Raw genomic sequence first — 26,549 nt, 5'->3', positions numbered from 1 at the left:
GTCAGGTGGCTGCCTGTTGAGTGTCGGTGAGCAGGAGCACTTCCCTTCATTGTACAGTACGCATAGAATCGATAAACAACCGAGAGCCAGGAAAGAGAAAGGGTGTTGAGTGACAAGAGACATGCGCTAATGTAGGAATACTGACGATCAGAGGCATTGTAGATGACTCCTCAATATCATGAACATACATCAAAAAGTGAAAACATGCCAGAGTAATCTCCAGAATTTTTACAATTGTATTTATTCACAACATTGACATCTCTGTACAGGAAGTAATAACCTTGCATGACAATCACTCACTATCAGTGGAGGCTGCCGAGGGCAGGACGGCTCATAAAATTGGCCGGAATTGGAGTGAATGGAATGGCATCAAAAATCTTGTTTGGGGGGGGGGGGGTTATCATTCCATTCACTCCATTCCAGCTATTACGCTCCATTTCAGCCATTATGAGCCATCCTCCCTCAGCAGCCTCCACTGTTCACTGTCATCATGTCTCATCATCATCATCATACATTTCAACAAATGAAGACAATATCAGTGTGCAACGTGAGTATTGCACCATAAAAAGTAAGAGACTGTTCTACAGACTACATGTGTATAAATGTGAAATACAATCAGATTGTATCGTTCATGGGGAAATAGTCCAGCCTGATTCAGTATGGTGCACCATTCCTGGTCTCTTGCACAACAGTCCTCAGAAATAGATGCATAAGTTATAGCTAAAGTATGTCCAGTCCACATCGCATGTGTAATATACCAGGTATGGAAACTAGAAGTCGACACAGCGGCCCTTCCTCTCCCAGTCTCCGTAGCGCGTGGGTTCTGGGCCCCGGGGCCCCCCCTGCTCCTTAGTGGCTGGGTTCACACCATCAGGGAACTCTGGAAAATCAATGGGGAATGATTACAGTGTGAGAGGTAATGGAGCATCCTAGAAGGTATCTGCAACATTTTGCTTTATCTGCAACAGTGAATAAACCGTGCATTCGGAAAGTATTCATACACCTTGACTTTTTCCACATTTTGTTACGTGACAGCCTTATTCTAAAATTGATTAAATTGTTTTTTCCCCCTTCAATCTACACACAGTACCCCATAATGACAAAGCAAAAACAGGTTTAGACATTTTTGCAAATTCATTAAAATATACAAATCTGAAATATCACATTTACATAAGTATTCAGACTCTTTACTCAGTACTTTGTTGAAGCACCTTTTGCAGCGATTACAGCCTCGAGTCTTCTTGGGTATGACGCTACAAGCTTGGTACACCTGTATTTGGGGAGTTTCTCCCATTCTTCTCTGCTGATCCTCTCAAGCTCTGTCAGGTTGGATGGGGAGCATCTCTCCAGAGATGTTTGATCGGGTTCAAGTCCGGGCTCTGGCTGGGCCACTCAAGGAAATTCAGAGACTTGTCCCGAAGCCACTCTTGCTTTGTCTTGGCTGTGTGTTTAGGGTCTTGTCCTGTTAAAAGGTTAACCTTCGCCCCAGTCTGAGGTCCTGAGCGCTCTGGAACAGGTTTTCATCAAGGATCTCTCTGTACTTTGCTCCGTTCAGCTTTCCCTCAATCCTGACTAGTCTCCCAGTCCCTGCCGCTGAAAAACATCCCCACAGCATGATGCTGCCACCACCATGCTTCACCATAGGGATGGTGCCAGGTGTCCTCCAGACGTGACGCTTGGCATTCAGGCCAAAGAGTTCAATCTTGGTTTCATCAGACCAGATAATCTTGTTTCTCATTGTCTGAGAGTCCTTTAGGTGGCTTCCGTCTGGCCACTCTATCATAAACGCCTGATTGGTGGAGTGCTGCAGAGATGGTTGTCTTTCTAGAAGGTTCTCACATCTCCACAGAAGAACTCTCGAGCTCTGTCAGTGACCATCGGGTTCTTGGTCACCTCCCTGACCAAGGCCCTTCTCCCCCGATTGCTCAATTTGGCCGGCCAGCTCTAGGAAGAGTCTTGGTGGTTCCAAACTGCTTCCATTTAAGAACGATCGAGGCCATTGTGTTCTTGAGGACCTTCAATGCTGCAGAATTTTTTGGTACCCTTCCCCAGATCTGTGCCTCGACACAATCCTGTCTTGGAGTGCTACGGACAATTCCTTCGACCTCATGGCTTGGTTTTTGCTCTGACATGCACTGTAAACTGTGGGACGTTATATAGACAGGTCTGTGCCTTCACAAATCATGTCCAATCAATTGAATTTACCACAGGTGGACTCCAATCAAGTTGTAGAAACAGGATGCACCCGAGTCTGAGTACTTATGTAAATAAGGTATTTCTGTTCTTTATAAATCTGCAAAAATGTCTAAAAATCTGTTTTCGCTTTGTCATTATTGGGTATTGTGTGTAGATTGATGAGGAAAATGTTTTATTTAATCAATTTTAGAATAAGGCTGTAACGTAACAAAATGTGGAAAAAGGGAAGGGGTCTGAATACTTTCCGAATGCACTGTATGTATACTGTACAAAAATATAAACACAACACGTAAAGTGTTCGTCCCATGTTTCATGAGCTGAAATAAAACATCCCTGAAATGTTCCATACGCACAAACATCTTATTTCTCTCATATATGTTGTGCACAAATTTGTTTACATCCCTGTTAGTGAGCATTTCGCTTTTGCCAAGATAATCCATCCACCTGACAGGTGTGGCATATCAAGAAGCTGATTAAACAGCATGATCATTTAACAGGTGCACCTTGTGCTGGGGACAATAAAAGGCCACTAAAATGTGCAGTTTTGTCACAACACAATGCCACGTCTCAAGTTGAGGGAGCGTGCAATTGGCATGCTGACTGCAGGAATGTCCACCAGTGCTGTTGCCAGATAATTTAATCTACCTACCATAAGCCGCCTCCGTCATTTTAGAGAATTTGGCAGAACATCCAACTGGCCTCACAACCGCAGACCACGTGGTGGTTGTCACACCAGATACTGACTGGTTTTCTGAGCCACACCACTACTTTTTAATGTATTTAATTAAAGGTATCTGTGACCAACAGATGCATACCTGTATTCCTAGTCATGTGAAATCCATTGTTTAGGGCCTAATTAATTAATTTCAATTGACTGCTTTCCTTATATTAACAGTAACACATTAAAATCTTTGAAATTGTTGCATTTATATTTTTGTTCAGTGTAATTTGTCCTACTTTCAAGGGGATCCTTTATCTTCTCATCATTCGTGTCAAAGCGGCCCTGGGGGGTTTTGGCCTTGCGCAGTGGCTCCTTGTCCTTCGCTGCTCTACTTGCTGTCCGCAAGCATCCTTTACACAAGAGAATCACATCACATTTGAGGCATTAACCACTTCATACCTAACCTAGAAGATTCATGTGTGTTGATATTTCAGTATGATTTTTACATATCAACATGAGATGATTGTTTAACAGGTGGCTTGAGAAGGGTATCAATCTCTAGGTTTAGACTTTCTAAACAAATTATGTGTGACAGTGTAGGAACCATTTCCTGGTTGCTAAAATTAAAATAGTTCGCCAAAACAAGCAAGTATACTGTAGAGATTCATTGTACCAGGGCTGCCAACTTTTGAAGAAAGCTTGGAGTGAGATTTGCTATGTGAATTTCATTGCCCCCTGGCACAACCCCTAGATGGAAAATATTACTGTTTTAAAGCTCATTTCCTGCAATTCTACGTATTTTGACATGGCTTAGGCGCATGACCAGGGTGGACATTTTTTAAAATAAAAACCACAGGTCAGATGTATTCAGGATGCTTTGAACATTAAATGAGCTCAAAATTCAACGACTGTTACTTTGAGATTGTTTGGCCATGAAATGTAAAGTAACATTTTAATATCAATGGTCGATGGCAGTGGGTAACCAAATCATAGATTGTAGTCTCCTTGTCCATAGACTGCTTTCAAGGTATGGACACAAATTTTGTAATTTGGGTGAACTCTCTTTTCTGGAAGAAAATCCTGCTTGCTCTCCAGGGTTGGCCTCCCCTGAAGAGCTGGGTGTTTGAAAATGTTCTTGTTATAACAATTCATTTCTCAAAATCACCCTACCTTCAAGAAAGATCGAATGAATATCAATATTCAGGTGGTTTATGCCTACTCGTTGAAGATCCTCGCCATCATCTTACTCTACATAGACAAAATAAACTCAGCAAAAAAAGAAATGTCCTCTCACCGTTAACTGCATTTATTTTCAGCAAACTTAACATGTAAATATTTGTATGAACATAACAAGATGCAACAACTGAGACATAAACAAGCTCCACAGACATGTGACTAAATTGAATAATGTGTCCCTGAACAAGGGGGGGGTCAAAATCAAAATCAAAAGTAACAGTCAGTATCTGGTGGCCACCAGCTGCATTAAGTACTGCAGTGTATCTCCTCATGGACTGCACCAGATTTGCCAGTTCTTGCTGTGAGATGTTACCCCACTCTTCCACCAAGGCACCTGCAAGTTCCCAGACATTTCTGGGGGGAATGACCCTAGCCCTCACCCGCCGATCCAACAAGTCCCAGACGTGCTCAATGGGATTTAGATCCGGGCTCTTCGCTGGCCATGGCAGAACACTGACATTCCTGTCTTGCAGGAAATCACGCACAGAACGAGCAGTATGGCTGGTGGCATTGTCATGCTGGAGGGTCATGTCAGGATGAGCCTGCAGGAAGGGTACCACATGAGGGAGGAGGATGTCTTCCCTGTAACGCACAGCGTTGAGATTGCCTGCAATGACAACAAGCTCAGTCCGATGATGCTGTGACACACCGCCCCAGACAATGACGGACCCTCCACCTCATTCCTTCGACGATAAACGCGAATCTGACCATCACCCCAGTCGTCAGTGAAGAGCACTTCTGGAACATGTGAACTTTCATGTGCCTTAATAACAAACTTGTATACCATCTGTAAATACGAATAACAGTGTTAAATTACGAGCCTAGTTTGTTTAGCCACACAAAGACAGCAACCTTGGCTGAGATAATGAGTGGGCTGGGCATGCCGGGAGAGGAGTTCAGATTGGTCTGCCATGTAGCCCGCTTCTGTCTATAATATGAGCTGGTCAGTATGTGTAGGTAATCCTTTCTAACGCTGCTTTTTTAAATGATATCACGTAGTAGAACTGCATAAGTGTTGCTCTCCACTTTCTGGAGGACCGAGTTTTGAAATCAGTGGCATTAGAGTATGAGAGCTAAGGAGATGGAGAAAATAATATGTTTCTAATTTTGTCAGAAAGTCATTTTCATTTCAAGTTAAAGTGTACTGTTAGCTAGCTAGCTAACGTTAGCTGGCTGGCTAGCTAGCGAACGTTACGTGTATGATCTGTGTAGTAATATTATTCGTATCGCAGAGCCATTTGCATTGCTAGTTATAGCTCTATGTTAGCTAGCTAACATTGAACCTGATTGGTTAGCTACAGTGGCTTGCGAAAGTATTCACCCCCCTTGGCATTTTTCCTTTTTTGTTGCATTACAACCTGGAATTAAAATTGATTTTTTGGGGGTTTGTATCATTTGATTTACACAACATGCCTACCACTTTGAAGATGCAAAATATGTTTTCTTCTGAAACAAACAAGACAGACAAAAAAACAGAAAACTTGAGCGTGCATAACTATTCACCCCCCCAAAGTCAATACTTCGTAGAGCCACCTTTTGCAGCAACTACAGCTGCAAGTCTCTTGGGGTATGTCTCTATAAGCTTGGCCCATCTGGGATTTTTGCCCATTCTTCAAGGCAAAACTGCTCCAGCTCCTTCAAGTTGGATGGGTTCCGCTGGTGTTCAGCAATCTTTAAGTCATACCACAGATTCTCAATTGAATTGAGTTCTGGGCTTTGACTAGGTCATTCCAAGACATTTAAATGTTTCCCCTTAAACCACTCGAGTGTTGCTTTAGCAGTATGCTTAGGGTCATTGTCCTGCTGGAAGGTGAACTTCCGTCCCAGTCTCAAATCTCTGGAAGTCTGAAACAGGTTTCCCTCAAGAATTTCCCTGTATTTAGCGCCATTCCATCATTCCTTCAATTCTGACCAGTTTCCCAGTAGATTGGGCCACATTGATGCGTCACATCAAAACAAACATGTCTGACTTCAGTGTTTGAGGGTCTACATAACGAAGAAATCAGTACATACGTATTGGACGTGGGGGAAATTGGAAGAGTAGGGGGAGTCGGAGGAGAAATGTCATCCCTAGACAAGGCAAGAACTAGATGCATTTCAGGAGAAGTGCAGTACTATCATAAGGAGAGTTATACTTGGAATACAGAGGAGGAAGGGAGGGAAAAAGAGAGGCAGAGGAGGTCTAACAGAGAGAGGGAGGAAGAGGGTGAGCTTGAGTCAGTTAAAAATTGCGAGATGGTTTGTTAAAGAAAATGGTAGAAAGTGTAAACAGAGTGAGTTGAAGACAGGAGGAGAAATGGAAGTGAATGAGGGCGAAATATCGGAGGTGGTAGGTGTGGTGAAGTTGTCGGAAGTTGTCGGAGCACGAGGTTTGCACCGAGGGTCAGGATAAAGATGAGTCTGTGACAGTAGGAATTACGTTTTTTGAAAAAATGGACCCTTGCCTTTTGGCTGATCCATTTGTGGTTTCAGGGTGGGTGAAAAGAGTTGGGTGCTGTGAAATCGGTGAGGGTAACCAGAAGTGTTCTAGTGATAATTGTTTGTGTTTCTGCTGGTCAGAGGGATCAGGCGCGCTGTGTTAAACGAATGGGGGCAAGAAATGTGAATTGTTTTGTTCTCAAGAAAAAGGGCACCATTGAACGGCGTGATTAGTGGGGTAGCAGTATATGTGAAAGCTGACCAACTGAAGGGGAAGATTCCCAGTGTTTGTGATGCTTGTCGTTTGGTGCAACGCAGACAGGGTGGCATGAGTGGAGAAACAGAAGAGTCATAGTCTGTTCTTTTGAGTTTTGATGTTGAGTCATTGCCCGACAAAGTGATGTTAGGATATATAAGTTATCCCGTACGAGCTTTTGTGCCGAATACATTATGTTGTTACAGGTGTCAAGCTTATGGGCATGTGGCAGCACTGTGTAGGAGGGAGGTTCCTAGGTGTGAGAAGTGTGCAGAAAGGCATGAGACAAAGGAATGTGTAGCATTGGGGAAAGTAGTGATATGTGTTAATTGTAGGGGTGCCCATGGGGCTGGGGATCCGAAATGTCTGGTGCGAGAGAGGCAGGTTGAGGTTTCCAGGGTTGAAGTAGTGCAGAAGTTGTCATATGCTGAGGCAGTGAAGAAAGTAGAGGAATATGGGTCAAGGGGGAGGGATCCTGAGAGGAATGGTGTGAGTAGTAGATCTGTACCAGTACAGAGGGATACACCAACAAGTGATGTTTCAGTAAGATTGGATTTTTGGCATTTATAGCAATGGTTATCAACTGTACTGAGGGATGGAACCTAAATCGCAGAAAATAGAGGATGTGGTGGCAGCTGCAGAGAGGTATTTGGGTGTGCGAGACTTGACATCAGAAGAGTTACAGGGTGTGTTAAGTGGTGGTGTCCCATCCCTTCAGGCTGTAGGCCTGAAGTGGGAATAAATAGATTTAAATAGTGGAGTATGGTAGATTTGAATATCATTATTTATTTTTTGTGATTGTAGTATTAGATGGTAGGGTATTTTTTTCATTTTTTTTAAAGCTAAGTATAGGGAGTTATACTCCAGTCTGCTAGCTGGTGGTAATGCAACATTTACTGGATTCCAACCGCCGTTAAACCTCACCGAAGAAGAAGTAGTAGTAGTAGTAGTAGTAGTCTCACGGCCAATGCGTGAGAGTTGGCAGCTCTGTTGTACCATCTATACCGCTGTGAAATATATTTTCCATAAACAAAGAAATTGTATTTTCAGCTGGTGTACAAATCCTAAAGTAAAAGATGAAAAAAAAAAATAACTTAACGGGAAGCATAGAAATAGCGCACATAGAACAGATCTACCGCTTCTTAGACTTTCTTTCAATTAGAATGACAGATCTATAAATCACATTTCTATGCAAGTTTGGTCAGGTCGCCCAAATAAGTGACATATTGCAGCTTTAAGCAAGCTAGCCAATTGTATTATTAGCAAGCTTACTTATTATCAAGCTAGCTAAAAACCTTATTGGTTAAAAAATTGCTCCCACTTCAAAACCACTCAACACAATCATGTCGTTTTTACCACTTCCCAGTTTTCCTGTGTATTTATTTCATTCTCGTCTACTTTTCTTATTTATCGTGTGTATTTATTTTATATGACTTAGGCTAGTATTACTACATTTCTTAGGAAGAGCTTGCAAATAAGCGTTTCACTGTCCTAATTACGCCTGCTGTATATTTTGCACGTGACAAATAAACGTCGATTTTGATGTTGTTTAGTTTACTAGCTAGCAAGCATGCGCACATTGCGGTTAGGCTTTGAGAAACGACACTTCGAGTTAAGACACGCACCTGTAAAAGCAGACTCCACGACTAACCCTTGGGTCACATGGCGTATCGATGTAGAAGCACATACGCGTAGGAGAGACATATTGCTTGCCGTTAGCTAGATACACTGGCTTGTTAAGAAAGGTCAAACAGTCATTTACACAATTGTATGGTGTTTTGGCAAGCTTTAATTACGTCTGTAACGTCATCATATTGCGACAAAATGAACCCTGCATTAACTACGTATGGCCACCAGGGCGAGCCAAAGTAAAGGGTTTGAGTCAATCAGGGTGCAGTGCAATTTGGGATCCTTGGGACGTCCCTATCCTAAACCCTAACCTTAACCTCTACTCTTACCCTAACCCTTACCTAACTCTAACTTTAACCATTTTAAATGTCAACATCAATGGGAGGTAACGTCAGAGTTGGGGTGTCCTAAGGATCCCGTATAGCATTGACCGTCAGTCAGGCATTGGGATCAGATGCAGCCTTGGACACAACACAACCTACCACCACCGGTATGTCCTTGTGTAAGTGCTTTCATCATCATGTCTTCTGGATGCAGAACGTGAGATAACATCATTATGAATGTCTGTGGGAAAATGCATGGGTCTATGTTCTTCTCCTTAAAAAGTGTATGCATGTGTGCATGTCTGAAAAAGTCTATTTTCATTGGCATGGCTATTTGTGACACACACAGATTGATGTTTCTCATGGGTTCTCTTGCATTCCTTGGATCCTTTATCACTAAAAACAGTGAAGTGTGGAAGAAGTATGGTAACCTATCAATCCACCGATCAGTGGTCCAGAGGAGATGAGAAAATAAATCCTTGTTAAAAATTGGGATACAGCTTTGGTATTTTTTTATTTTTATTTGTTTTAACCTTTTTAACTAGGCAAGTCAGTTAAGAACAAATTCTTCTTTACAATGACGGCCTACACCGGCCAAACCCGGACGACGCTGGGCCAATTGTGCGCCGCCCTATGGAATGCTTTTATGGACATTATTTAGTATTTTCTTATATGTTAAACAAGATAACTAATGGGTTAGAAGAGCCAAACATTTATCAAATATAAAACCATGAATACAAATACTACAAATAATACAAAATCATTTAATACACATTCGTAACGTACAAATTGCCCTATTCTGGTCATGATGATTAAACAATGATTGCAGGATAAAGTCTGCAATTAACTATTTATTTTAAATGCAGTTCGAAATGAAAAATAACCTTGCTCCATTCATACATTTCAAATTCAGAGACATAGGCTACACATTGATTTATGGCTTTGCATGGAACAGTGATTCATCTGGGTCTAGAAGACAAGAGATTATACTGTAGCTAATTTGTCTCATACAGTCCTATTCATTAATATATAGGATTTATTGCAAATTAATTGTAGCAATGTTCATGAAGGACATGACACAGATCGGTTTATTGCAAATTATGTTTCAACTTCTTAATTAATGTTGTTCAGGATGTGCTGCTTTGTTTCCCTGGTGGTGAATGAAAAATGCATGGCCTTCAGTGACTCACTGTGGCTGTTATACATTACTGTAAAGAGGAGACTAAGCTGTAGCTCAGGGTTAATGCTCATTGGGAGTGTGTAGTGATAAATGCATTGCAACAATACAGATTAGGGAAGCAAAGCCCAATAAGATCAAACGGAGGACATGTTTGGAAATATCCATACTTCACACAGTATGTTACAAAAAGGAATAATAGCAACACAAGAACTGAGGAATATTTGTGGCTGTGTCACGAATATTGTTTGATTGTAGTTACGACAAGTGGAATTGTGGCAGAGAAAACAAGTAGTAAATGCTCACTTGGTCGAAATACAATAACATGTATTTGATTACATAAACCAAGCCTAAATAATTTTAATGTAATGAAAAAACAAATAAGAATACTGATTCAAAAAATAAAAATGAGAAGACTGATGAGGACACGAAAGAAATGCAAGGTGTTGCTTAAGCCCTCATTCTAATCTGCCACTCACTGTCCTTATCCACTTATTTTAATTGATGACCACCTTTTTTCCTTGAGGGCTTTGAAACAACTGAAAGCCAGCATGCTTGCTTGGTTTAGGAATTTTAGGGGTTTTGGAAAAGCCACTTAAGTGACGCTGCAGTGCTGATATTTCTGAGTAGATGGGGAAATTCTACCCTACATTCCTTTTTGACCATGGGGAGAGAGGCCCTGGACTAACTCTCACACACACACTGTCCTACAGCTGCATAAGATCAGCATCACACACACACACACACACACACACACACACACACACACACACACACACACACACACACACACACACACACACACATACATACACTTTACAGTTGCAATGAGTGTCACACTAACACACAAGTACAGAGCCGCATACTCCATAATGTAGATTCACATTCATCATGATCAAGCAACCAGTATCAATCACTTGCTGGAAACACCCATTATAAAGGTCTGGTATTGACTAATAGGGCAGATATATGAGGGATGGTTCCTATAGTCAAAGAGGGTTCTGGCCATCAGTTGTCCCAGACACAGCAATGTAGTTCCTTCCATGTACTCCAAAATGAATGATGATCATTGGTTTAAAACAAAATATGACAAAAACACAAAGCACAACACTGCTGTATTAAGTCTTTAAAAATATTTCATATGGCCTTATAATTATAGCCATATTTATAAATGGATCACCATAACTTAAATTATTAGAGGACTATAGCCTAAAGTACAAGACAATTTAACAAATAACACCTTATTTTACAGCCATAATTCAGCTGTTTACCTGGTTTTTATTAAGAAATTGCATAGTAACAATGGATAGGCTACCTACCAGAAAAACAAAAAAAAACATTTTCACTTCAACAAACTCAAGGCAACATTAATATTGCTACCATGGTGGTGGTTTGAAAGACAAAATCAACAACTAATATCGGATAATTATTTAGGAAAATATTTAGCTAACTAATTTCTAAGCAAATACCAGGTAAATAGCAGACTGCAATAAAGTTTAATCCAAATTAATAAGTGCTTGAGTGATATGGTAAAAGGTCAAAGATAATTACTCATTTATAAGAGAGAAACTTGATGAGGTGGTGAATTGTCACCTATTGTCATTGCTTCTTCCCTGCACAGAGAGAAAGGGGTTGCGTCTAGCCAACTGCTAAAACCTAATTTATAACCATTGTTAGCAATATAAACATTGTTATGAGATACAGATAGGCTACTGAATTTATGCCACAAACGGTCCTCTGTAGCTCAATTGGTAGAGCATGGTGCTTGTAACGCCAGGGTAGTGGGTTCGATCCCCGGGAACACCCATACCTAAAAATGTATGCGCACATGACTGTAAGTCACTTTGGATAAAAGCGTCTGCTAAATGGCATATTATTATTATTATTACGAATCGATACATTTTTCTTGAATTAGGCCTATTCCTCAAATGATCAGGTATGAATATCTATACGTTTTCCTGTAAGAGAAAGTGCTAAAATAAGTGCTTACTTATTATTAACTTATATCAAGGTCTATCTATAGGCTTAGTCCATAATTAGGACTGGATTATGTTCTACTGAAAATTGTAAATAAAACTTCCGAAATGAATTCACGTAAAAACAGGCAGATAAACTGAAACTCAAAAAGCACGTTGCTATTGGGCTCGTGTCCTGGCTTAAATTCACTGACACTATCAACCTAAACTTTTTTCGAGGCAGTGTCAGATAAATCCTGGTCCTCGTGTGTCATATTTTTTCAACTCCTCTTCATGATCTTAAAAAGTTGTTCCCTATATTACTACAATCACTTTAAAGAGAGAAAATAAAAGCGGTCAGAGTTTGTTATTCGCAGGCGGACACGCTGCTGATTTTGGCGGTGTTTTCAGTCCACGGCTGGAGGTTCTGAAGCGCAAACAAGGAGCTGTTATGTAGGCAGAGCGGGTCCGGGTTTGCCGGTTGGTTTATCGTTTTCTGAAAAGCCTCCTGTTGGAGTTGCATGAGGATCCGATTGGCCTGCTGTCGCTCTGCTTCTCTCTCCTCCGCTGTCTGGCGTCTAGAACACCGGAGACACAAGAGAGACACTGAGGCGTCAGACACTGAGACGTACAGGCCTAGAGGCCTACATCACATTTTGACACAAAGTGAATGTCTTCTGGATTAATTTAAACACGTTTAATCAAGCATGATTAGCCTAGATTTTAACACATTGTTTGACAAAATTAGCCTGTAGGCTAAATTGCTTGCTTAAGCATTATTAACCTGTTGGCTAAAAGCTGATATCCAAATGCAAATTTCCCACAAAGTTCGACATTTTTCTCAGCCAACAATAGCCTATGTGGCAATAAATAAAGTTTTGGCAATTAATTTGTCTTCGTCTGATGGCCTAAATCTTTCTTTAGATTTTGCTGTTATGTTCTCCCATTGACTTCATACTTATTCTTAGGGCTAGGCTATATAACATCATATTTAATCGTTGATTGTTTTGTTATTTTTTAATTTTCTAAAATCCAATCTCCAGAGATGTATTTAACTGCTTCAGTAGATAGGCTACTGAAAATAACTTCTATATTAATGCGTAAAAGACGTGGACAAATAGGCCTTCCACTATTACCCACGATATGTTTCACCTGAAAATATCTTTAATAAAGACCTTAGAACACATTATTTTTGTCTGAAATAACATTATTTCGAAAGATGAAAAAACCTTTTCACTTTTACAAGAGTAGTCATATGCTAAGGGGAATCATGATCCTACTTTTGTGGGATAGGATATAGTAAGTTGCCACAGAATGTAACTCATTATAAGACTCACTTTGTATTTTCCTTGACTGTTGCAAGACAATATTAATTAACTGAATGCAAAGGTTTAGAACCGAAAACGTCAATAATAAAATACTATTTACGACCTGGGGTAGACGTAGAAGTGGGGCCATTGGATTTTTGTACATATTTTTATCAAATGCACACAATTAATTCATGGCATATAATACATAAAGACATCATTTTCTATGCGTTATTATGTTAGAGTTAATATTTGTAAAATATCACCCAAATGTGTTGGCCTATTGCTATTTTTGTTGGGTTTGTAGCCTTCTTGGAGTGTAAATAAATAGCCCATGCTATACATAAAATCACCAACAGAGCTAAAACACACACACACGCGCGCGCAAGCGCGCACACACACACACACACACGCACACACACACACACACACACACAAACAAACTATGACATTCCGCGCTGGAGAGTACACCTTATAGGCTACGTTAAATGTAGGCTATACAGATAATCATCAGTAATCTCACCTCCATTTTGTTCTTCTGTTCTGGAACCATGTTTTGACTTGCGCGTCAGTCATCTTGAGGGCCTTAGCCAAAGCCGCGCGCTCTGCGGAAGCCAGGTACTTCTGTCGGTGAAAGCGTTTCTCCAACTCGCAGATCTGCAGGCGGGTAAAAGACGTCCGGGGCTTTTTCTTCTTAGGGGGCGTTCGGTTCTGGTACGGGTGACCTACACGGCGTGTTACAGTGAGGGGTGAAAGCGCCACTGGATTGGGAGACGGATAGATAGGGGCAAAAGCAAGCAGCAAAATCAGAAAGAGAGCAGCAACATAGCAGCGAAGCAAGTTCAATCAACGTCAGACTGAGAGGGGAGATATATAGCTCGCAGGGAAAATTAAAGGGTTCAAATGCCGGAACGTGACACAAAGAAGTGCGAATTCAATATGAAATGTCAAATTCCTAGACCAAACATCCTATTGTTAACAGTCTACTCTGATACGTGCAGGCCTGAATGATATAAGTGGGAGGAAAAAACTTTAGTAAAAAAACAAATAATTAAAACCATCCCACTCTCTTAGAAAAAAAGGTTCTGTATAGAACCAAAAATGGTTTTATTGCTTGCTTCATATATGGCACCCCTAAATGTTCTATATAGAACCTTTTGTAGGGTTATTTGATCAAAAACCCAGGAGTTCTTCTTCAAAACCAAAATCTGTGTATTGTTTTTGCATTATTGGAGCTAGAAACACAAGCATTTGGCTACACCTTCGATGACATATGCAAATCTGTGTACACAACCAATAAACTTTGATTTGATAATTGGTTCCTTATATAACCCTTGGGTTCCATATAGGGTTCTATATGGAAACAATTTCGGTTCTATATAGAACTTTAAGCGGTTCCATATATGAAGCAAGCATAGAACCCCTTTTGGTTCTATCCAGAACCTTTTTTTCTAAGAGTGTAGGCTTGAAGTTAACTTTTAAAATGTTGGTTTGAAGGATCATTTTCATGTTAAATCATGGAGCGCTAAGAAACAAGAATGGGTAGGTGTTAGCCTATACTTTGTTGTAGCCATTTGGGAAATGTAATTTAGGCTATTTCGATAGCATGCAGATGTCTTAGGCTATATTATCTATAAGTCAACGTTAATTGTAGGTGCTTCTTACGAGCTATAAAGGCCTAATAAAATAAATAAAAGCCATTGGTGTTCATCAACTAAAATTGTCTCATGAAATTACACAGCGTGTTAAGCAGAAGCCTAGCATATGATTTATTATCGATTATTTTCAGAGCTAGGTTCATCAGAAAAAATAACTAGGCTACGTGCATTCAAGGACCAACATCAGAAACAAATAGCATGACAGGGATTGTCTCATGATAAACATGGCAACGCCATGCATATTGCTATTTAATTCCCAGACAACCAACCACATTTTATGTGCATTAGCGGTGGTCTACCTGTGAACCTGTCTTTGGTGTATCTTCTGTTGCTCTCCATCCAGGGGAAGGTAAATTCCGTCAGGTTGTTAATCGAGCCTGGCATGGTGGACATACCACCGGGGATGGACGAGTGTCCACTGTTCAGAGGCCGGTGCGCAGGCACACGGATGACTCCGTTATTCCCACTGACGTTCATCCCCATGTTCATGTTATAGGTGCCGCTCAGATTGGCTACCCCATATGCGTTGCTGTTATATCCAGAGTTGTTGCCGGTGAAGTTACCGGTCATGGTGTTGTAGGCAGTGCTGACAACGCAGCCGAGTCCATAGTCCGACTCGGGCATCCTACCGCCGAGCATGCAGCTCTGATCCACGTTGTTGAGGATGTGGTCGATCCCAAAGCTGATGGGCTCCACGTGAGTGTGATGGAGATGCGCTTCAATATGATCCATGGCCTCCGCGAGCCCCCCGCGAGTTACAGAGGTGCTCCACGCCGTGCGCCTTATCTTGGAGCTTAAAAACGTATTCTGCTCTCTCCAGTCGTTATCTAATAGGTGTGGGTGCATGTGTGCGTGAGAGAGTGTATGTGTGTGAGGCTAAACTAAAAGCGATTGTCTGTTTTTTTCTTCTTCCTTTTTGGCTCAGGCAGCCTTGCCGGCTGGAGTAAGAGAGCATCAATCAAAGTGCCAAATAGGCAGAGCGAGATTAAGACCCAATTTTAGGCCTCGAGGCTCAATTGGCTAAAGACACTACGGAGAGACCACAAGCTCATTCAGTGAAAGCTGCGCGCCTCCTCTATGGACTCGTGGCACACTTCATAAACACCAGGCGGAGTCTTGTGAAAGTAGGCAATGTTTATATTCTGTAGCCTATTTATTTCACCTCATGGTACAGTACATTTTCACAACATCAATTAAATAGGTGCGTGGTCAACTCCGTGCAAGCAGTGAAATTGTTTAACGTGCTTCGAGAGCTCCGTCCATCCATCCATCATAAATAATAAATGGATATAGGCCTCTGTGTTCAACTTATTTCAGGTAGGCCTAATCAAAGGTCTCTATTTGACCGTGTTTCTTGGGAACACAATTGAACTGGAAACAAATCTACGTCCATGGTCAAGCAAATACGCAACCCAACAATATTACGCACAATAAAACTCTATCGGTTATATAATTGGGGAAAAACATCAACAAATAGCCAACTTTGTCTTGATACAAGGAAATTAAGAGGAAGTAAATCGATTAATAGCATACTAAACCTTTAGTTAACTGCATATCATAATGAATGTCAAACAGACCTACAATGTGCTCATCCTTTATATAAAACGTATTACTGGCATAGGCCCATGCGTAATTCCAAAGTTATTCAATTCACTTGTGAATTGTAGGTTCATCTCTTGATTCTATATTTCTTAGTAGCATAGCCTATATGTAATTAAAATCCAATACTTCCAAACATATCCATGCCATATACAGCAGGGGGAGTTTTTTAGGCTTTCAGGGAAAAAGAGCGATCAAATAGGCCAATTAAAGATAAGCATATCGCGTGCACAACTCCTATAATGATCTCCTATAATGACCCCATTATTTATTTATGTTTCCTATAGTGGCATCATTACAAAACGAATGTTTTTTAATTAGCCATTGACTGAGTGTGCATGTGTCAGTTACCCCCAGACATATTCAGGCTATTCACACACGCCTTGCATGCCTATCAAATATTTCGTGAAATAAAATTAAAATAGTATAAACCATTTGACTACAAACTCGGTATTTTGAATGCAACTGTCTTATTCACTCTGTATACGTCATTAATGATCAATGGCTTTGTATTATGTATTCAATAACATTCAAGTTAAAATGAATAAATTTTGGCTACCTGTAACATATCTAAATAAAAGCCCAATAAATTATCAAAGCCAGTTTTCGGAATGCGTTATTAATCTAGACCTAATTAATTTGTATAAATCCAACAAACAAAAACACAACCTTTAAAACAATTAAATGAAAATGAAACCATATGGGTCATTGATTTTCTCTCCTCTCGAAAGCTTCAGGGACCTGATTATTTAACAGAGGGCATAAAATTATTAATATTTGATCTCCAGATTCTCACTGGCAAATTGACCGACATTAAAGTTTAATGGTTCGCGGTGCTCCCAAACTTGTGTGGTATACCAACTCGTTAAAATCTGGACCCGGCTAATAACGAACGTTGAGGACTTTCAGGGAGGGGTAAATAATTAAAATGAAATGCAATAGTCTACTAATGCAGTCACGGAGGACTGCAAGCTTTTCTTTATTCTTCTGAGAAAGAGAGTTAGAGCATATACACACGCAAGTGTCTCTTCTGAAAATGTTGCCTATCTGTCAATTTAATAGGCACTATGATGAAGCGTATTATAATTAATCGAAATGGTGGTGTAAATGATTTGCTGTTCTCATGCACAGTGGGTCCATGGGTAGTGTGTGTGTGTGTGTGTGTGTATGTGTGTGTGTGTCTGTGTATGTGTATGTGTGTGTGTGTGTGTGTGTCTGTGTGTGTGCGTGCGCGTGCGTGTCATACACTTCCAATCCAACTAGGAGTAAAACTGGCAGCGGCATTTTATCAAACTCGATTATTGATCGGCGACCTCCAATATCAGCTCGGGTGTCGGTGTGGGGTTTGGCAAAACTTGTCTTTAGAGACATTTAGCCTATTGATTTCTTATCACTTTAAGTAGCCTAGGCCTAACAGTGCACTAATCCCAGTGTTTTAGGCTACATTAGCCTATCCTAATAAATTAAGCCACATAGCCTATAATAGGCTATTAAGGCCTATTTTCTGAATATTTTAGTTCTGCTGCTTTATTCTGTGAGGACAGTCTCGTGGTGGTATGTGGTCCTCTATCCGTACGTTGTGTTTCTTTCCACCTGTGGTTATATCAGAGTGTATAGTCTTTCTGGCTCTACCTGTGCAGTCCTTGTCCCCTAACCCCGACCTCTCTGGCGCCAACTCAATCACCTCATCCCCTCACGCACGCACTTAACAAGAAGGATCGCCTGAATCAAGCGCCCCTGGCCTAAAATGGTGACAGTTTGGGTGAGCGCTCTCTTCCCGCGTACACGAAAATTAAACCATCCCCCTCTCCCCAATCTCTTCTGTCCCGCACCGCCAACTGTGGAGTAAATGTGGACATTTAAATTGATTGTATCAATATGAATAACAGAGCGCAGCAGCCACATTCTCAAAGAAGCCAGATAAAACATTGGACATGTTGTATCGACACACAGAACACCCGTCAAATACAATCAATGCCTCGAGCCAAACTTATGTCAGTGCCTACGTGCTTGTGCACCTGGATATCCACTGGCGCACAAATACATTTCGAGTCTCATAGCAAAGGGTATTTCTGTTTTTTATTTGTTATACATTTGCAAAAAATTCTAAAAACCAGTTTATGCTTTGTCATTATGGGGTATTGTTTGTAGATTGATGAGGATTTTTTATTTTATTTTATCCATTTTAGAATAAGGCTGTAATGTAACAAAATGTGAAAAAAGTTAAGGGGTCTGAATACTTTCCGAATGCAGTGTATGTATCATACTTTCACCAACCAGCTCTCACGGTCTCTCGTCAGAATTAGAAGTTCATCCATGTTTCTCAATCATAAAACATTTAGAAGTTGTTCCAAACGTCATTATTCAAAGTGTGGATGGATGTCGAATACTGACTTGTATCACGGGTGACCTGGATGACTTTGAATACATTTAATTGGTTTGTCCAGTAAAAATGTGTAATGCATAATTGATTTACCACCTTCACTTGGGTGAATTAAGCTTAATGGTTCCTTGGTGTAGGTCTACATGAGCTTTTGTAAACTGATATGAGCTGAGTGTCCCTGTGATCGAAGCTGGTCAAATGTGCACTATTTCATACAGTCTGTGAATGACTTAGGTTGATGTACTCCGCTCTTACCCATGATCTGAAGGTCTGAAATAAGTTCTGAAATAACAGTTATCAACGAGATAAGTGAGCTATCATCCTGTTTGTTTAGTAACACAGGGAAATGGCCGCCACCACAGGGATCTCACACGCCAGACACTGCTAGCCCCACAACCTCTCCACTTCCTCCCGAGCATGCGTACACACACACGCACGCACGCACACACACACACACACACACACACACTCACACACAGTCTCTGAACAAAAACATATGAGACATGGGATTCACACACAGGAAAAACATGAGGAAAAACATGGGCATGTTTTGATTCACACTGCTGCAGGCAGACTGATCCATCAGAGTTAGACGCGCTTTACTGACACATCTGTAGGTAATGTGAGGCAGTAAAGACAAAATATTTGGTTTAATTGACAAGGGAAACTCTCTCAGGGTGTATTCATTCTCAGAGTGCACATACTGAAATGTTGTTTTTACATTTGAAAGTTGTGTTTAAAAGCACAAACTCAGACTAACCATTTACTACTTGTGAGGATAAAAACACAAGAGAAGAGCACCGCCGAGAGCATGTAGCCAGTGGATAAGCTGTGTTATGTTTGAATATGGTGCTTGGCGTGGGGGTGTATGTGGTGTGAGTAGAGGAGAGTTGCTACAGTCCAGGCCATAGGTGTAGCCACATGAAAGTGATGACAGATGCAATGACCTCATACAGTCTGTCAACACACACACACACACACACACACACGGACCATCATCTCAGAGCGATGGAACAAACAGTTTCCGTTACTTCACCTATTTTCTTCAAACAGGACCAGAATTTAATGGGTGGAAAACACAGAGTTACTCACATTTCCAAGTCTTGCAGGACATAAGGTTGACTGTTTCCTCTGCCTTGTGTGAATGACAGGTCCCTATCAGCATGCTTATCATCTGAACGTCAGCGACTTCCAGAAAAGCCCATTTTCAAGTGATGGATGGGACCCAGTCAGAAAGAAAGAAAGAAAAAAGAAAAAAAGAAAGAAAGAAACCATGGACACTGGAGTGAGTAGCCTTCAGCTAGTTGGACACAGATGCACCTTATTTTAATGGCAGCCATCCATGATAACTTAAAGGAGAAGATCTTTGATGTAAATGGCCTGTTATGGAAGGGTCCAGAGACTCCAGACACCGCGATTTCACTTGTTTACCCCAACCAGCAATTCACTTCCTCATCCTCGTTGTGCAGTATGGGGGCACTGAAAACATGACAAAATGCTAAAAAAAATCCCCAAATATGTCCTTTTAGAAACAGAAACGTTCTTAGTGTAGTGATGCAGTATATTGTTAACTTAATTTCTGGAATACATTTATTTTCATTCACTTTGGAGTAGAAAAGTCACCAGAACTGACTTTCTCACAGTCATTCAAAAACAATGTTTCCCAGGGGGGCATGCCAAGCGTGGTGAAGAGTACACAAATAGAATAATGGGTTATGACATTAAAATGTAGTTAAAGCAGGGGTTTGGTGGTGACTTTCTAAACTGTTATAGATAGACCAACAGTTTAAAGTAATACAGACATTATTGGTAGTTCAGTTCTGGTTGGGATATATTGATCAAATTGTCAGGAAAAGATCCCCAACATTTTCCATACGCACAAAAAGCTTATTTCTCTCAAATTTTGTGCACATATTTGTTTACATCCTTCTTAGTGAGCATTTCTCTTTTTCCAAGATAATCCATCCACCTGACAGGTGTGGCATATCAAGAAGCTGATTAAACAGCATGATCATTACAGCATGCTGGGGACAATAAAAGGCCATTGTAAAATGTGCAGTTTTGTCACACAACAAAATGCCACAGATGTCTCAAGTTTTGAGGGAGTGTGCAATTGGCATGCTGACTGCAGTAATGTCCACCAGAGCTGTATGGCGTCGTGTGGGTGAGCGGTTTGCTGATGTCGACGTTGTGAACAGAGTGCCCATGGTTGCGTTGGGGTTATGGTATGGGCAGGCATAAGCTACGGACAGCGAACACAATTGCATTTTATCGATGGCAATTTCAATGCACAGAGATCCTGAGGCCCATTGTCGTGCCATTCATCCGCCACCATCACCTCATGTTTCAGCATGATAATGCACGGCCCATGTCGCAAGGATCTGTACACAATTCCTGGAAGCTGAAATTGTCCCAGTTATTCCATGGCCTGCACACTCACCAGACATGTCACCCATTGAGCATGTTTGGGATGCTCTGGATCGATGTGTACAACAGCGTGTTCCAGTTCCCACCAATATACAGCAACTTCGCACAGCCATTGAAGAGGAGTGGGACAACATCCCACAGGCCACAATCAACAGCCTGATCAACTCTATGCGAAGGAGATGTGTCGCGCTGCGTGAGGAAAATTGTGGTCACACCAGATACTGACTGGTTTTCTGATCCACACCTCTACCTTTTTTTATGAAGGTACCTACATTTTACATTTTAGTCATTTAGCAGACGCTCTTATCCAGAGCGACTTACAGTTAGTGAGTGCATACATTTTTCATACTGGCCCCCTGTGACCAACAGATATCTGCATATCTGTATTCCCAGTCATGTGAAATCCATAGATTTGGGCCTAATGAACTTATTTCAGTTGACTGACTTCCTTATATGAACTGTAACTCAGTAAATTCTTTGAAATTGTTGCATGTTGCGTTTATATTTTTGTTCAGTGTATAACATGCCATTTACATCAAAAATAGAGATTTGGCTGTAAAAAAAAAGAAGCAAAATTCTCCTTTAAGGTTGGATCCACTGACCCAATGCCTTTCCCATATAAGGCCTCTTGTCACTCAGGTTCAGTGAGTTTAACCCCTCAGTGGGGATTGATGGTCAGGGTGAGAGGAGTGACTCAGGAATAGAAGGCAAAGATCAGGGAAAAGGACAGGGAATGTTTGGCCTGAATGCTTGGAACGGAAGCAGAGACTCCACGTTTGATTTTATGGACACGCCATCAAATATGAAAAAGGGCTTATTCTGAACTTTGACGTTGTATGGTGGATCCTAGCTATGCACTGCACTGTGTGAATTTACATTGAGGGAAATACAAAGGCATGGATCCATCAATCAATCCCATGACCAATCTGTCAAATAATGTGCAATCAAGAGGAGTCATTCATACATTTTAAAACGAAACCTCAACTTAACCAATACATGTTTTGGAGTCATATTTTCCTAATTCAAAATCCTGTGTATGGCTGCCCCGATGGCTCAGTTGGTTGACTCATGGTATTGGCAACACAAACGCTGTGGGTTCAGTTGAACCCTATGTCATGTTGGATAAAATGTGTATAACTTCTGCTTTGATTGCTAAAGCATAGTGCAAGAGCTACTTGAGATACTCATCCCAGCAAACCAAAATTGGTTCTGTGAATGTTCTCACAACATTTGTTAGGTCGTGGCAAATACTCTCATAACACAAAAACTGTCCAGTCATACTGATGATTATAGAATGTTTGTATAAAACGTTTGCCTGATGTTGCAAGAATATGTTCTTTAAAGGTTCCCAGAATGTTTCATTAGGTTGTAGGAACAGGTTCCCAAAACACAATGTCAGGGTCGTTTACAGACGGGAAGGACCAAGGCGCAGCGTGATATGCATTCATGTTTATTTAACGAATAAACGCACAACCAAAACAACAAACGAAACGTGAAGTCCAAGGTAGACAAATAACATACCTCACACGGAACAAGATCCCACAACTGACTGGTGCCAAAAGGCTGCCTAAGTATGGTCCCCAATCAGAGACAACGAGCTACAGCTGCCTCTGATTGGGAACCACCCTGGCCAACATAGATCTAAACCATCTAGAAACTAACATAGACAAACACAACATCGAAACTACACACCCTGGCTCAACATTTAAGAGTCCCCAGAGCCAGGGCGTGACAGTACCCCCCAAAGGTGCGGACTCCGACCGCGCAACCTAAACATAACAGGGTAGGGGCCGGGCGGGCATTCCGCCTCGGAGGCGGATACGGCTCCGGGCGTGACCACCACCTGTTATCCGCCTCCCTGTTGCGCCCCTGGTCTGGTCTGGAACCGCTGACTGGAGCTGGACCCGACGACGGTGGATCGAACTGCTCTGGCTCCGGAGTGGAGCCGCTGACCGGAGCTGGATCAGGCACCGGTGGAGTGGACTGCTCTGGCTCCGGAGTGGAGCCGCTGACCGGAGCTGGACTGGACCCCGGTGGAGCGGATTGCTCTGGCTCCGGAGTGGAGCAGCTGACCGGTGCCGGACCAGGCACCGGTGGAACAGGCACGGGCCGTGCCGGACTGGACACACGCACCACTGGCTTGGTGCGGGGAGTAGGAACGGGCCGGACCTGGCTGATGACGCGCACCCCTGGCTTGGTGCGGGGAAAAGGAACGGGCCAGACTGGGCTGACGACGCGCACCACTGGCTTGGTGCGGGGAGCAGGAACGGGCCGTACCAGACTGGCGACGCGCACCACTGGCCTGGTGCAGGGAGCAGGAACAGGCCGGACCTGGCTGATGACGCGCACCCCTGGCTTGGTGCGGGGAGCAGGAACGGGCCGGACTGGGCTGACGACGCGCACCACTGGCTTGGTGCGGGGGGCAGGAACAGGCCGGGCCGGGCTGGCGACGCGCACCACTGGCTTGGTGCGAGGGGCAGGAACGGGCCGGACTGGACTGGCGACACGCACCACTTGATTGGTGTGAGGAGCGGGACTGGGTTCCTTCATTAACCCCCGCTCCTTCTGCTGCCTAACCAGCTCCTCTCGCCGTGCCTCTACACTTTCCTTCTGCTCCCTCTGAACCAATGACCCCCCTAATCTGGTGGCCTCCTCTGCTAAACAGCGGAACCGCTCTATCGCGGCCTCCTGCTGCCTCGTCGTCCACGGCGTGAGCCCCCCTAAACATTTTTTGGGCTTGTCTCTCCCCCGTGATCATGGCCTCCATCCCTCTTGCCAGACTCTCCCTCATCTCCTCCCAAGTCCATCCTCTCTCCTCGTCACACTGCTTGATCCAGGATTGGTGGGATCTTCTGTCACGGTCGTTTACAGACGGGAAGGACCAAGGCGCAGCGTGATATGCATTCATGTTTATTTAACGAATAAACGCACAACAAACGAAACGTGAAGTCCAAGGTAGACAAATAACATACCTCACACGGAACAAGATCCCACAACTGACTGGTGCCAAAAGGCTGCCTAAGTATGGTCCCCAATCAGAGACAACGAGCTACAGCTGCCTCTGATTGGGAACCACCCTGGCCAACATAGATCTAAACGATCTAGAAACTAACATAGACAAACACAACATCGAAACTACACACCCTGGCTCAACATTTAAGAGTCCCCAGAGCCAGGGCGTGACACACAAAATATGCTCAGTTGTGCTTGCATTCATACAATGTTTAACTTAAGTTGCACAGGACATTCCTATAATATTGTAAGAATGTTGACAGAACACCTGGTCTAAGTTCGTTAAAGGTTACCAGAACATTTAATTAAGTTACGGGAGTTGTCTGGGATGTTGCAAGAATATTCTTGTGATTTTCACATAGGTTGCACAGAACATTCCCACAATGTTGCAAAATGTTCCACAATTTCCAAATAAGTCCGCTTTTATGACTTTTATAGCATGTTTGTTTTAGATTTAACATAATATTCCATTGATGTTCAGGCAATATACACTACCAGTCAAAAGTTTGGACACACCTACTCATTCAAGGGTTTTTCTTTATTTTTACTATTTTGTACATTGTAGAATAATAGTGAAGACATCAAAACTATGAAATAACACATATGGAATCATGTAGTAAACAAAAAAGTGTTAAACAAATCAAAGTATATTTTATATTTGAGATTATTCAAATAGCCACCCTTTGCCTTGATGACAGCTTTGGCCACACTCTTGGCATTCTCTCAACCAGCTTCATGAGGTACTCACCTGGAATGCTTTCCCAACAGTCTTGAAGGAGTTCCCACATACGCTGAGCACTTGTTGGCTGCTTTTCCTTCACTCTGCGGTCTGACTCATCCCAAACCATCTCAATTGGGTTGAGGTCGGGGGATTGTGGAGGCCAGGTCATCTGATGCAGCACTCCATCACTCTCCTTCTTGGTAAAATAGCGCTTACACAGCCTGGAGGTGTGTTGGGTCATTGTCCTGTTGAAAAACAAATTATAGTCCCACTAAGCCCAAACCAGATGGGATGGCGTATCGCTGCAGAATGCTGTGGTAGCCATGCTGGTTAAGTGTGCCTTGAATTCTAAATAAATCACAGACAGTGTCACCAGCAAAGCACACCCACACCATAACACCTCCTCCTCCATGCTTTACGGTGGGAAAAACACATGTGGAGATCATCCGTTCACCCACACCGCATCTCACAAAGACACGGCGGTTGGAACCAAAAATCTCAAATTTGGACTCCAGACCAAAAGACAGATTTCCACTGTCTAATGTCCATTGTTCGTGTTTCTTGGCCCAAGCAGGTCTCTTCTTATTATTGGTGTTCTTTAGTAGTGGTTTCTTTGCAGCAATTCGACCATGAAGGCCTGATTCACACAGTCCCCTCTGAACAGTTGATGTTGAGATGTGTCTGTTACTTGAACTCTGTGAAGCATTTATTTGGGCTGCAATTTCTGAGTCTGGTAACTCTAATGAACTTATCTTCTGCAGCAGAGTTAACTCTGGGTCTTCCATTCCTGTCGCGGTCCTCATGAGAGCCAGTTTCATCATAGCGCTTGATGGTTTTTGCGACTGCACTTAAAGAAACGTTCAAAGTTCTTGAAATCTTCCGTATTGACTGACCTTCATGTCTTAAAGTAATGATGGACTGTCGTTTCTCTTTGCTTATTTTAGCTGTTCTTGCCATAATATGGACTTGGTCTTTTACCAAATAGGGCTATCTTCCCTATACCCCCTGTACCTTGTAACAACGCAACTGATTGGCTCAAACGCATTAAGAAGGAAAGAAAATCCACAAATTAACTTTTAACAAGGCACACCTGTTAATTGAAATGCATTCCAGGTGACTACCTCATGACGCTGGTTGAGAGAATGCCAAGAGTGTGCAAAGCTGTCATCAAGGCAAAGGGTGGCTATTTGAAGAATCTCAAATATAAAATATATTTTGATTTGTTTAACACTTTCTTGGTTACTACATGATTCCATATGTGTTATTTCATAGTTTTGATGTCTTCACTATTATTCTACAATGTAGAAAATAGTAAAGAATAAAGAATAACCCTGGAATGAATAAGTGTGTCCAAACCTTTGACTGGTACTGTACCTTTGACCTTGTCTTGGAGATCCTCAGAACACTTAGAAAATGTTACATTTAAGTTTTACCTAAAATATCCACAACATTCTCAGCATGCAAATTTGTAGCTCCTTAAGCAGTTTTTCTCCAGATGTAATGGCAATTTGAAATTGAGAACTGTATTCTTGGTGATACAATGACAGGTGGCATTTTAATTTATAGGACATTTTAACAGCATTTCATCATA

General features: G+C 42.0%; 2 protein-coding genes across 2 annotated transcripts; both read right to left on the bottom strand.

Annotated features, from left to right (window-relative positions):
- Positions 1-213: 213 nt before the first annotated feature.
- On the bottom strand, positions 214-8,569 carry LOC121582861 (succinate dehydrogenase assembly factor 4, mitochondrial). Its single transcript, XM_041899011.2, has 3 exons — positions 8,393-8,569; positions 3,154-3,267; positions 214-880 (listed from the first exon to the last, which is right to left on the bottom strand). The coding sequence occupies exons 1-3, from the start codon at positions 8,469-8,471 to the stop codon at positions 771-773; spliced, it is 303 nt and encodes a 100-aa protein (XP_041754945.1). The 5' UTR covers positions 8,472-8,569; the 3' UTR covers positions 214-770.
- A 3,165-nt stretch (positions 8,570-11,734) lies between these two features.
- On the bottom strand, positions 11,735-15,548 carry LOC121582871 (T-cell leukemia homeobox protein 1-like). The gene is made up of 3 exons (XM_041899023.1): positions 15,116-15,548; positions 13,682-13,919; positions 11,735-12,429 (listed from the first exon to the last, which is right to left on the bottom strand). The coding sequence occupies exons 1-3, from the start codon at positions 15,546-15,548 to the stop codon at positions 12,219-12,221; spliced, it is 882 nt and encodes a 293-aa protein (XP_041754957.1). The 3' UTR covers positions 11,735-12,218.
- Between the last annotated feature and the right edge of the window lie 11,001 nt (positions 15,549-26,549).

The sequence above is a fragment of the Coregonus clupeaformis genome, chromosome 1 (assembly GCF_020615455.1).
Source record: "Coregonus clupeaformis isolate EN_2021a chromosome 1, ASM2061545v1, whole genome shotgun sequence".
In the NCBI taxonomy this organism is placed as follows: Eukaryota; Metazoa; Chordata; class Actinopteri; order Salmoniformes; family Salmonidae; genus Coregonus; species Coregonus clupeaformis.
The sequence above is the reverse complement of the archived record's forward strand: the minus strand, read 5'-3'. Positions and strand labels throughout refer to the sequence as shown.